This window comes from Festucalex cinctus, chromosome 1 (assembly GCF_051991245.1).
Source record: "Festucalex cinctus isolate MCC-2025b chromosome 1, RoL_Fcin_1.0, whole genome shotgun sequence".
NCBI lineage: Eukaryota > Metazoa > Chordata > Actinopteri > Syngnathiformes > Syngnathidae > Festucalex > Festucalex cinctus.
In genome coordinates, this window is record NC_135411.1 from 11,708,511 (window position 1) to 11,721,612 (window position 13,102).

The window sequence follows — 13,102 nt, forward strand, 5'->3', positions numbered from 1 at the left end:
AAGAAGAAGAAGAAAAAAAAAAAAAAAAAAAAAAAAAAAGAAAGAACAAGGTTTGGGAACACTTTGAAGGTCAGTGAACTTGAGGAAAAGTGAGTCAGGGCGAACGGCGCTCGGGCAGCAGCGGCGCTGAAACGTTTCGCCATTAAGCCCAACGACGCTTGCCCATTTAAAAGGGAATTACCAGCAAACGATGCGTTCAAGTGGCGCCAGATGGCCCGCGTTCAGGAAAGTCCTTTGCCCGCTTATAAGCCTTTAAAGAACTTTTACGACGGCAGGACATGCCAAGCCAGCGTGCGTCGCAATAAACGCTTTTTGTGAGGTGCGCTCAGGTGCAAGTGGGAAGCAAGTGACACCCATATTTGCAAAAATCCTGACGTTATGAGTTCAGCGTGAACCATGCATTTGATGCACAAGGGGTAGACGGTGGAAACAGCTTTTTATATTTTATATTTAATACAGAGTAGTCATTACTGTGTTCCTGACATCTCCCTGTCCTTTCTCTGCTGTGTGGGGCAGCCGAGCCCTCTGCCCCAAGTTGTCAACAAAGCCATGTTGCGTGCATGGCTGAACATTCATGAATTCTGCCTAGCAACAAGTGACAGCACAATCATGTAAGCGATTCTAATTTATTGATCGAAAGACCCAACTCCCAACGCCATCCCCCTTGGTCCCGGAGGCGGCCTACCTCGGTCTGGACCATGTTGACCCGGCGCGATCGCAGCTCCCGGACGCAGTTGTAGATGTCCACCACGCCTTCGCGCTCCGCCATGTCCAGCATGATGTCGATGACGATGAAGCAGCCCGTCCGACCGGCGCCGGCGCTGACGACAAGTGACGGAAACAACACGGGCGGCTCATTTCATATCTTGGCCCAAAACATGAGAATTACATTTTTTTTGGCGTGGCCCGGTGATACCGAGTAATTGCTAATTTGGGGGTTAATTGGACCATCAAAAATAGATGTATGGAACAGCAACAATCGAGTATCCATCCATCCATCCATCCATCCATCCATCCATCCATCCACTGTATCATCCATCCATCCATCCAACCATCCATCCATCCATCCATTCATCCATCCACTGTATCATCCATCCATCCATCCATCCATCCATCCATCCACTGTATCATCCATCCATCCATCCATCCATCCATCCATCCATCCATCCAGCCATCCACTGTATCATCCATCCATCCATCCATCCACTTTATCCATCCATCCATCCATCCATCCATCCATCCATCCACTGTATACATCCATCATCCATCCATCCATCCACTGTATCATCCATCCATCCATCCATCCATCCAATGTATCATCCATCCATCCATCCATCCATCCATCCACTGTATCCATCCACTGCATCCATCCATCCATCCATCCACTGTATCCATCCATCCACCCACTGTACCATCCATCCATCCATCCATCCATCCATCCACTGTATCATCCATCCATCCATCCATCCATCCATCCATTCATCCATCCATCCATCCATCCACTTTATCCATCCATCCATCCATCCATCCACTGTATACATCCATCATCCATCCATCCATCCACTGTATCATCCATCCATCCATCCATCCATCATCCACTGTATCCATCATCATCCATCCATCCACCCACTGTATCATCCATCATCCATCCATCCACTTTATCCATCCATCCATCCATCCATCCATCCACTTTATCCATCCATCCATCCACTTTATCCATCCATCCATCCATCCATCCATCCACTTTATCCATCCATCCATCCACTTTATCCATCCATCCATCCATCCATCCATCCATCCATCCACCCACTGTATCATCCATCCATCCATCCATCCATCCATCCATCCACTTTATCCATCCATCCATCCATCCATCCATCCATCCATCCATCCACTTTATCCATCCATCCATCCATCCATCCATCCACTGTATGCATACATGTACCCCACTACAGTATTTACTGTTTTGCTGGGTGTACCTGCAGTGCACCACCATGGGCCCGGCGTTGCTCAAGGTCTTGGACTTGACGCGGCGGATGAAGCCCAGCAGCCCCGTGGAGTGGTAGGGCACGCCGTGATCGGGCCAGCCCGTGAAGTGGAACTGACGGATCTCCCGGATCTCGTGAGCGCCTCGCTGAGGGGTGGTGATGGACATGTAAAAAACGCAGACAAAATTTTAGCCTATGGCAATTAAATTCATTTTTTGTTTTTACATAAAGGCAATGTTAAAAATTAATCTTCATCTGTAAATAGTGGTTGAAGGGTGGTACATATAAAGGGGCGCCACATTGACTAGGCCTGGCTATCAAGAATATCAGGTGAGAAGCACAATCGCTTCATTTTGTTGATTTCTATTGTTCACGCTGGCAGTTGTCATGAATCCTCCTATTACGTTGTGGGTCAAATTCACCCAGATTCAAGTTAAAGAACAAATATTAGCTTGCGCTAGCTTACTTGGTACTAACAAACAATAGAAAATTGGTTAATTTTGACATATTTTACAATGAAAGCACTTAAGATGCTTTGAAACATGAAGTATACACCGGGTCAAAGTGACCCAACAAAGTTTTGTTTTGTTTTGTTTTGTTTTTTTTGCAATGAAAGTTCACATCAACAGAGTAATAAATTGTGAAGTTAGATTTATGTGCAATGAAAATGGTTAATAATAAGCTATAAAAAAAATTGGGTTGGTTTTGGAATATTAAATATTCCGGGTCAAATTGACCCATTGTGAAGTTAAAGATACACATAAGTAGTTTTTTTCCCTATTAAACTTCTCATTCAATTTGACATATTTTCAAATAAAATGATTACTCATGTTCATCGGAATGCTTTTGGAACATAGCCCGGGTCAAATTGACCCGTTTTAAAGTTAAAGGGCTACTAATGGTACAATTTCATGATGAAACCTGTTAAAAAAATGGTTCATTTCAAATATTTGCAAAGAAAGTGGTGAATAATGTTTATTGGATGTGTTTTTATCATTCAACCCATGGGTCAAATTGACCCGGGAACATTCTTGCTGTTCCTGAGAAACCAACCTAACAGGAGGGTTAATAACTGGTGAGAGAAGCGGCTGTTTCGTGTGACAAATTCAGTGCTTGAATGCTGACGATTTTTTTTGACTGGGGATAACTTCGACTGTTCTTATTTCTACTGTGCAAGGCGGCGGCTACCACGAATAATTGTCTGTCCGTAACCGTACCTTCTCCACGGCGAAGGTGCGGATGACGTACTCGGAGAGGAGTTCGGTCTCGATGAGCGTCACCTTGATGTCTCTGTAGATCTCGGTGTCGTCGGGCCAGTATTTACAACACTTCACCTAAAAAAAAATAAAGAAAAAGACAACGGCGCCATAAATCGCATCTGATGAGCGCAGTAAAGCCGCACGGAGCACAACTTGTAAAAGGGATAATTGGCACGACACGCCGCCGCCGCCTGATGTCTCGGCTCTTCGGGCACGTCAGAATGAGCCGGGCGGCCCCTTGTAAAACCCCATCAGCGAAGGGGCGAGGAGGTGGGGGGTATCGGATGGGGGTTGGGGGGTTACCATTCGCACGTTATTGCTTCTCATCCGTCGGCCATGTGAAAATGAGTTAAATGGTACAGAACCTGAGCGGCCGGGGGAGAGAGAACATGAAAAAATGCATGAGGGGAGGGAGGTGGAGGTCCAATAATGATGTGAAATAATAAACCCTGGGCTGTTAAGAACAGATTTCCCTACAGGAATCTAAAAGACTCCAGTGGAAATATTACTGGTATTAGCCATAATAAGAGTGCAGAATTACCCGCCCGCCTCCTCGTCCTCCTCCTCTTCTTCAATTAAACTGTTGCTAGTGAGGGAGATGGAGAGATGACGAAGAAACGCCTTCACGGCTCCTCTGAGGGTCCCGTGAACTGGTTGGCGGTGAAATGAGAATTTCGCAACGCGCGCGGACGCGCTGACGTCGGGGTTGACTGACCCCCCACAGCGACGGCCACTTCCAGCCATTCGGAGGCATTGCGGACATTATCAGATGTCGGAATGATCCGCTCCAATCGGTCACAATTGGCCTCATTAAGGCTTCCTTCTTTTACCAGGGCTGGTTTATTTCCAGTCATTATGTTTGTTTCTACTGTGCAAGGTGGCGCTTAATATGAGTAAAAAGATTGCATCATCAAGACATTTACGCATGTGTAACTGTGGATTTATGTTTTTTTTTTATTCTCTGTGGATTATTTCCAGATGCTCAGTTTATTTCTAATGTGCAAGTTAGCAGTTATGATGAATAACTGACAAGGACCGATCACATCACATCACAGTAATTGTGATGTGAGTATGCGATAGTTCACACTGTGAGTGCTTATGTGACTGGATTGTTTCTAGATTGTTGCCACACCGATTTCTACTGTGCAAGTTGTCAATAGTTATGAGTAACAAGACAAGAGATTGCATAATCGTGGCATTTAAGTGTGTGTGTAACTGGCATGATGTGGATTTATGATTTTTTTTTAATCCTCTGTGGATTATTTCCAGATGTTCGGTTTATTTTCTAATGTGCAAGTTAGCAGTTATGATGAATAACTGACAATGACCGATCACATCACATCACGGTAATTGTGAGTAACTGTGAGTGCTTATGTGACTGGATTGTTGCCACACTGATTTCTACTGTGAAAGTTGTCAATTGTTATGAGTAACAAGACAAGACATTGCATAATCATGGCATTTAAATGTGTGTAACTGGCATGATGTGGATTTATGTTTTTTTTTTTCAATCCTCTGTTGATTATTTCCAGATGTTCGGTTTATTTTCTAATGTGCAAGTTCGCAGTTATGATGAACAACTGACAAGGACCGATCACATCACATCACGGTAATTGTGAGTATGCGGTAAAGTTCACACTGAGTGCTTATGTGACTGAATTGTTGCCACACCGATTTCTACTGTGCAAGTTGTCAATTGATATGAGTAACAAGACAAGAGATTGCATAATCATGGCATTTACACGTGTGACCGGCATGTTGTGGATTTTTTATTTACCTGTATATATATTTTTGCTCTGTGGATTATAGTTAAGATTTACATTACGAGTGCTCAAGTGTCAGGGTTATTTCTAGATTATTTGCATCTTCTGAGTTTATTTCTTTTGTGCAGGTTGGCAGATGATTGTATAAGAAAGAGAGAGCAGATTACAATGGTAATATAAAATGCAGCAGTTATCTTGAATAAGTGACAAAGACAGCAATTGAGTGTGTGTAACTTTTGACATTTCCAGGTAACAAAGTGTGAAGTGGATTTATTGACTTATTTACAGTTACGTTTATTTCTATTGAGCAAGTAGCTGTTATTGATAAGTTGACAAGGAATGACCATGCTAACTCAGCATATGTGCATTACCGTGTTCTGTGGCGAGTGCTAATATGACTAATTTGTTTCTACTTGTGTTCATTTCCATTGTGCAAGGTGGCGGCTAACAGATGATTTCCTATGGGGTAAAAACGGCGTGAATTGACTCACTTCTTCCAAATGAAAATCTGAGTATCTCATACATCAAGGCCCCGCCTACACACAGCGTCGAGCGTGTGCTGCAGGATTTCCCAAAATTCATCAGGCCAGCGCAACGAGCAGATGGCCCGCTGCGCCACGCTTGGGCGACTTTACGAGCGAGCTCGACTGTGCGGCGGCAGCCGGCATTGGCCAGGGATCATATAGCAGACGCTCACGGGACCCCCGCGGGGGCGCAGAGGACGCCGCCCGCCGCCGCTAAGCAGGTGTGCAGAAGGTGAGGGGCGGGGCTCGGCGGGCGCGGAAGCGGCCTAATGAGGCACCAGGAGAGCGGCGGGCGGGTGCCGTGAATCATTGAGCAGCTCCGCCAGGCTGCGAAATCAGCAGAATGTGAAAAGGTGCGCTTGTTTCTCAGCACCTCTCGGCCACCGGGGCGCTCAATTAACTGCCTGGTGCCGCTCTTGAACGCAGCTCAGCGAGCCAAGTGCAACACATTAAGGCCGCGGGAGATAATAACAGAGAAGTGAGTGCAATATTCAAATAATATCGACTGTTCTCACTCGATGAGAAGCCTTCCCCGCCCTCTCAGCAGCCCAGGAGGGGTCATGTGACCGGGGTTGGAAGTGGAGCAAGCACGCAACTCACCCGGCCGACTTCCACCAGGTTGGTCACCATGACGATGGCCGCTGTGTTCTCCTGCCACACCATCCGCCAAAAGTCCAACACGGTCTCCTGCATGGGGCCTTCAGACACACAAGAAATTGAGGGGGATTTTTGTTTTTTTTTGTTTTTAGTTGTTTTGGACTTTGGCTGCAACTTACATATTTGACCAACAGATGGCATTATATGCCATTCAAAGCATGAAGCACGTTTTATTTTTATAATGATTGATGAAGGCCGTTCTAAAACTTCTTAGTGTGTAGAAGAGGTACAACAATTAATCAATGGCTAATTGATTATCCAATTGATCGATACATACTTTGATAATTGATTAATCATTTAGAGACCTGTTTAAAACTCATTTGCTCCCAATAACGTGTAAATAAGTTTTTGTTTTTTTGTTTTTTAATGTTCTAAGTGTCCCAAAGACGTATTTATACGTTTTTTTTTGTTTTTTTTGTTTTTTTTATGCTAGAGCATACAGGAGGCTTTGATGCAGCCTCTCAACTGCAAAGAATGGTTGCAGAAGTGGTAGTTATTACACAAACGGCCAGCAGGTGGCAGCAGAGCAAACGAGGGCCATCTAGAAAAAAAGCTCAATTACTTACAATTTTAAATAGATTTGTGAAAACTGATGAAACTTAGCTCTCTTCTAATGCTAAAACGGAAGCAGATAGAAACATTTTTTTTTTCCTGATGAAAGAAGAGACTTTATTCTTTCTTTTGATAGGTTCCATGCTTTTATAGCAAAAGAACACAATATTCTGTGGGCCTTGCAAAATCAGTCAAAATCCAGTAAAGCCGGGAGCGAACGGGATTGCTTCTGTGAAAATGGCTGGGAGCGAATGAGTTAATTTAATATAGTCCAAATTCTTGCAATTTCAGCCTTGCAATAGTAAATATTCTCAGATTCCTGTAGTCCTCCATGAAAGCATACTAATTATGTGGTTCCCCCCCCCCCCCTCCCAAAATAAGATATTTTTGCAATCTTCTTTTACTTTGGCAAACAATGATCAGCATTTTTGCCAATTTTCTGACATGTTAAAGACCAAACCAGAAACTGAATCATATTTAATTTCTGCTTGTACATTTTCTGCACTGTTGATTTCAAATAATGTTCTGTTTTTGAATAAAGGGATGGAAATTAATGTTTTAAAAAAAAATCAGATTAATCAATTAATCAACAAAAGAATCAACACATCATCACTCTCTTAAAATAATTGCCTAAGTCATCGTTTTGCAAATTATTATTATTTTTGCCTAAATCCTCTCCTCATGATGGAAATGGTTCATTTTTTTGTGTTTCCTAAAAAATCTGGAAAAATTACTTTGGCAATTATTTTAAGAAGGTGTCGGTATTTTAAAATAATCGTTATTTGCAGCCTTGCCATGTAGAGTCATTCACAACAGGCAAGACAGTTTCACGTCTGTTGTCGATTAATGGGAAGTTGACTCTTTACAATTATTCAGGTTAATTAACAAGGATGAATATTAGTTTAATCAAGCACACGACTTTGAAATTATTGCAAATTAATTAGGATATGCAAATCAAATTGGCACACAAGCCCCCGACCAACAGCAATTACTTGGAGAAATTAGTGAAATTATGTAGACGAGCAAACTCAAAGTTGATGATTAAAATGAACTCATTGTTTTACTTGTAGACAGCGTGCTGGATAATTACATGTGATGAGAACCAGGTCAAAAATAAACACGGGCAAAACGTGAGACGATCATCAATGGCGACACATACTTGGCAAGGCGGAAACCAGGAACAGGTGTAAAATGTTGCTGCATGCTTTGAATGTGCAAAAAGTAACACCATTTTGCTTGACAAATTTAAAATGTTGAAAGCCATCTTCATTCATCCTTATGTCAACAAATTAGTTTTCATTATGTTACAATTTCAATTTAAAAGTTTTTTTTTGTTTTTTTTTATGTGAACCCATTCAAAGTATGCATCAAAAATGTTACACCATTTTACTTGACAAATTTCAAAATTTTTAAATCTTTCATTCATCCTTTATGTCAACAAATTAGTTTTCTTTATGTTACAATTTCAATTTTTTTTTTTTTTATGTGAACCCATTCAAAGCATGCATCAAAAATGTTACACCATTTTACTTGACAAATTTCAAAATTTTGAAATCTTTCATTCATCCTTTATTTATGTCAACAAATTAGTTTTCTTTATGTTACAATTTCAATTTAAACGTGTTTTTTATGTGAACCCATTCAAAGCATGCATCAAAAATGTTACACCATTTTACTTGACAAATTTCAAAATTTTGAAATCTTTCATTCATCCTTTATTTATGTCAACAAATTAGTTTTCTTTATGTTACAATTTCAATTTAAAAGTGTTTTTTTTTAATGTGAACCCATTCAAAGCATGCAGCAAAAATTTACACCTTGTTCTATTATTTTTGGCAACTGACATGATGAATGTGAGATTGTATTCGCTCCTGTCGACTTGACTTGAGCTTGGAACCATTTTAGTTCTTTCTCGCCTTTGATCTGTTTTACATGTCATTTCGACCTCCTTGTTTATTTCCACTTGATTGTAACAGTCCAATCTGTCGCTTGCGTGTGATTTTTTATTTTTTTTTGACTCCTGCCAGCTTGTGCTTTGGAAAACAAAAGTTAACAGTTTTATTCTAAAACGACAAGTAAGAGGCGACCTTGTGTTGAAGTGTTTTTTTTTTTTGTCAAAACAAAAATCGACAAATGTAAAACGAAAACCCTGTGCTCGTCTTCTTGCATTTTTTTCTAAAAACAGCAAAAGAAAAAACTTCGGACAATCCGCAGCGTCGCACGCGACCACCTCCCACACTTCCCGTCCTCGTGGGAGGGAGGAGGAAAAAAAGAAGTTTGGTTGAGGAAGAAGCGGGACAGCTGGTGTGTAGGTAGCTCACAAGCACTTGGCATTATTACGATTATGAGGAGAAAAAAGGGAAAAAAAACAAAAAAAACGTCATCATTCAGTGGGGGTCTGGTGCCAAGTTGCATCCCAGAGGACTTTATTGTTCCATATGCGTGCGGGGACCGGTTGAGGAAGGCTTTTTAACACCAACAACTCAACCAAGAATTTCTTTCAAGATTACGAGACAAATAAAGTTACTCATACTCCTTGATGCCAAGTTGCCCTTTTTGAACTCTGTTGCTAACCAAAACAGCAGAACTGAGAGCGTAAACAGTCCGTCAGATGAAATGTGTGTTCTAAAAAAAAAAAAAAAAGCCACTTGTATTACCTGCTACAAATCAGGTCTCATTTGAGGATTTTTTTTCTCAAGCATCCGGTTGTTAGTGACAAATTCTCCCAAAATCATGTTGGTGAGTGAAACTGGTGTCAGGGGCTCTTTCTTCCTAACTTTCTAGGGTAAACAAGTGGGTAATTTTTAACCAAAACGGCTGACCTGGTACTGATTTTCGCGCTCTCGTCCTTAACTCATTTGCTCCCAATAATGTGTAAATACGTTTTTTAATGGTTTAAGTGTCCCAAAGACGTATTTATATGTTTTTTTTGTGTGTTTTTTTTATGCTAGAGCATACAGAAGGCTTTGATGCAGCCTCTCAACTGCAAAGAACGGTTGCAGAAATGGTAGTTATTACACAAACGACCAGCAGGTGGCAGCAGAGCAAAGGAGATCAACCAGGGCCATCTAGAAAAAAAGCTCAATTACTTAGAATTTTAAATAGATTTGCGAAAACTGATGAAACTTAGCTCTCTTCTAACGCTAATTGCTGCAAAACGGAAACAGATAGAAACATACTTTTTTTTTCCTGATGAAAGAAGAGACTTTAATCTTTCTTTTGATAGGTTCCATGTTTTTATAGCAATAGAACACAATATTCTGTGGGCCTTGCAAAATCAGTCAAAATCTAGTAAAACAGCCGGGAGCGAACGGGACTGCTTCTGTGAAAATGGCTGGGAGTGAATGAGTTAAAGGCGCAGTCTGCCGGTTTCACTCATGAAAAGGCACTTTTTCAATACAGGATTTAAACAAACAAGTTACTTCTCTTCTGGGCTTTTCTTCGTGTGTGGGGTCGATTTTGTCCTAAACCCCCACACCCCCAGCCTGTATTTTGCCATTTTATGTTTGTTTTGTAAACAGCGGGACGTTTCTGTGGAAAGACAGTGTTTACAACCCTCCAGCCAATCGCAGAGCGGGGGGGGTCGCAAACGGGGCCGGGCGAACGTGTCGGCTGCTTGACGTCACTCCCGCGGCAATTTGAAAGCAGGCACGGATTTTTTTTTTTCTCACTCACTCACTCACTCATTCACTCACTCACTCACTCACTCACAGAAGCTTACGTGTGTGAATGAGTGAGTGAAGAAAAAAAATCAGTGTGTGCTTTCAAATTGCCGCGGGAATGACGTCACGCAGCTGACACTTTCGCCCGGCCCCGTTTGCGACCCCCCCCCCCGCTCTGCGATTGGCTGGAGGGTTGTAAACACTGTCTTTCCACAGAAACGTCCCGCTGTTTACAAAACAAACATAAAATGGCAAAATACAGGCTGGGGGTGTGGGGGTTTAGGACAAAATCGACCCCACACACGAAGAAAAGCCCAGAAGAGAAGTAGCTTGTTTGTTTAAATCCTGTATTGAAAAAGTGCCTTTTCATGAGTGAAACCGGCAGACTGCGCCTTTAACTCATTCACTCCCAGTCATTTTCACAGAAGCAATCCCGTTCGCTCCCGGCTGTTTTACTAGATTTTGACTGATTTTGCAAGGCCCACAGAATATTGTGTTCTATTGCTATAAAAACATGGAACCTATCAAAAGAAAGATTAAAGTCTCTTCTTTCATCAGGAAAAAAAAGTATGTTTCTATCTGTTTCCGTTTTGCAGCAATTAGCGTTAGAAGAGAGCTAAGTTTCATCAGTTTTCGCAAATCTATTTAAAATTCTAAGTAATTGAGCTTTTTTTTCTAGATGGCCCTGGTTGATCTCCTTTGCTCTGCTGCCACCTGCTGGTCGTTTGTGTAATAACTACCATTTCTGCAACCGTTCTTTGCAGTTGAGAGGCTGCATCAAAGCCTTCTGTATGCTCTAGCATAAAAACACACACAACGTCCCGCTGTTTACCAAACAAACACAAAATGGCAAAATACAGGCTGGTGGGGTGTGGGGGTGCGGGGGTTAGGACAAAATCACCACTAAAGATTAACATAAACCCAGATGTGTAGACTGAGAGAAAGTTATAGTGTGAACATCCTGTATTTAAAAAGTGCAATTTCCTGAGTGTAACCGGCATACTGGGCCTTTAACACTTTTTTTCTTTTTTTGGGTACCAATGGTAGATGGTGCCCCCAAATCTTTCCATACGGGCTTTCATGCAAAAAAAAAAAGAATAAAAAAAAGAAAAGAAAAAGAAAGCTTGTACACAATGGAGCTTTCTCTAGAATTTCAGATCAGGGAATTGTATGAAATCCTCAAGTACATCTACTCCAAGTTCCAGGAATGTTAAAAAGAGGTGAACTAATTCAAACAACATTTTGAAAATTCAACACCCAAAGCCAGTTTCCCTTAGCAACGTGAAATGTAATAGCAATGTCTATCGCAAGTAGACTCACAAAAAAGTATCAAGCACCCATGCCAGAAAAGATACAACAAGTCTGCCATTTTGGTTTGAAGCGGGCATTTTAGAGACATTTGAGTGAAAATTTACATTTGGCAGCAGCCTTGCGGAATACATACAAAAAAATTGCCCCCAAAGCCAGTTTCCCATAGCAATATGAAATTTAATCTATCGCAAGTAGACTCACAAAAAGGTATCAAGTACCCATGGCGGAAAAGATACAACAAGTCTGTCATTTTGGTTTGAAGTGGGCATTTTAGAGACATTTGAGTGAAAATTTACATTTGGTAGCGGCCTGTGGAATATGTTAAAAATTCTGCCCCCAAAGCCAGTTTCCCTTAGCAACATGAAATTTAATAGCAATGTCTGTCGTGAGTAGACTCGCAAAAAAGTATCAACAACCCATGTCTGAAAAGAAACGGATAATCTTCCATTTTTTTTAAGGGTGGTAAAAAAAATACATTTGGTCTCAGCCCGTGGAATATTTTGAAAATTCAACACGGGAAGCCAGTTTTCCTTAGCAACATGAAATTTAATAGCAACGTTTATCATGAGTAGACTCACAAAAATGTATAAGAAGCCATGCCTCAAAAGACACAGGGCGTCCACCATTTTGGTTTAAAGCTGCCATTTTAGAGACATCTGGATGAAAATTTACGTTCGATAACGGCCCCTGCGATATATTCAAAAATTCTCACACCAAAGCCAGTTTCCTTTTGCAACATTTTAGCCCATGCTCGGAAAAACAATGATTCTGGTTTGAAGCTGCCAAACCAGACGGGCAGCTGCGCAGATTTCGAGTTTCCATTATTGCGTGTGGCCCTGGCGCTTGTGCAAAGTTTGATGACTTTCTTTATTTCTGGTGAATTCTTCAGTGATGAAGTCGGGCACACGCTTACGCGAGCACATTAGCGGCGCTAATGAGACGCGTGTGCCTATTTTTCTCTTTCTTAGTGGAGAACCTTGCCGAGGGGCCGCTCGCTCGCTCGGAGATTGAAGAGGAAGAAGCGCAAGTGTTTGAACGCTCACTCGCATGGGGAAGGCCAAGGTGAGAGCGGCAGTTATTTTTCTTTGTCTGCAAAGTTTTGAAGACGAGCCCCTCTCAACTGGGAGGGCCGTCGTTTGCATTGTGAGGGACGGAGCGACGTTTCTTTTGTACGGCAGCACCATGGAACGACGGTCTTGTGAACGGCACGTTATTCCGTTGGTGACTGTTAACAGTTATTCTTCATTATTACAAACATTCTTTACACTAGAGATAGAACATTATTAAAAAAAACAAAACAAAACACACAATTACTTAGCTGAATAACTAATTACTTTCAGAAAGCAGTAAGGGAGTTACTAACGCAATTACTTTTTAAAAGAAGTA

General features: G+C 41.6%; 1 protein-coding gene across 7 annotated transcripts in view; it reads right to left on the reverse strand.

Annotated features, from left to right (window-relative positions):
- Window positions 1-13,102, reverse strand: part of LOC144015910 (receptor-type tyrosine-protein phosphatase mu) — a 267,193-nt gene that overhangs the window by 13,655 nt on the left and 240,436 nt on the right. For all 7 annotated transcript variants that reach the window (XM_077516393.1, XM_077516421.1, XM_077516411.1 and 4 more), the window contains 4 exons: window positions 6,135-6,232; window positions 3,206-3,322; window positions 1,980-2,134; window positions 686-821 (listed from right to left, as the gene is read on the reverse strand). In XM_077516393.1, coding sequence (XP_077372519.1) covers window positions 686-821; window positions 1,980-2,134; window positions 3,206-3,322; window positions 6,135-6,232 — 506 coding nt within the window. The remainder of the gene's footprint in view (window positions 1-685; window positions 822-1,979; window positions 2,135-3,205; window positions 3,323-6,134; window positions 6,233-13,102) is intronic.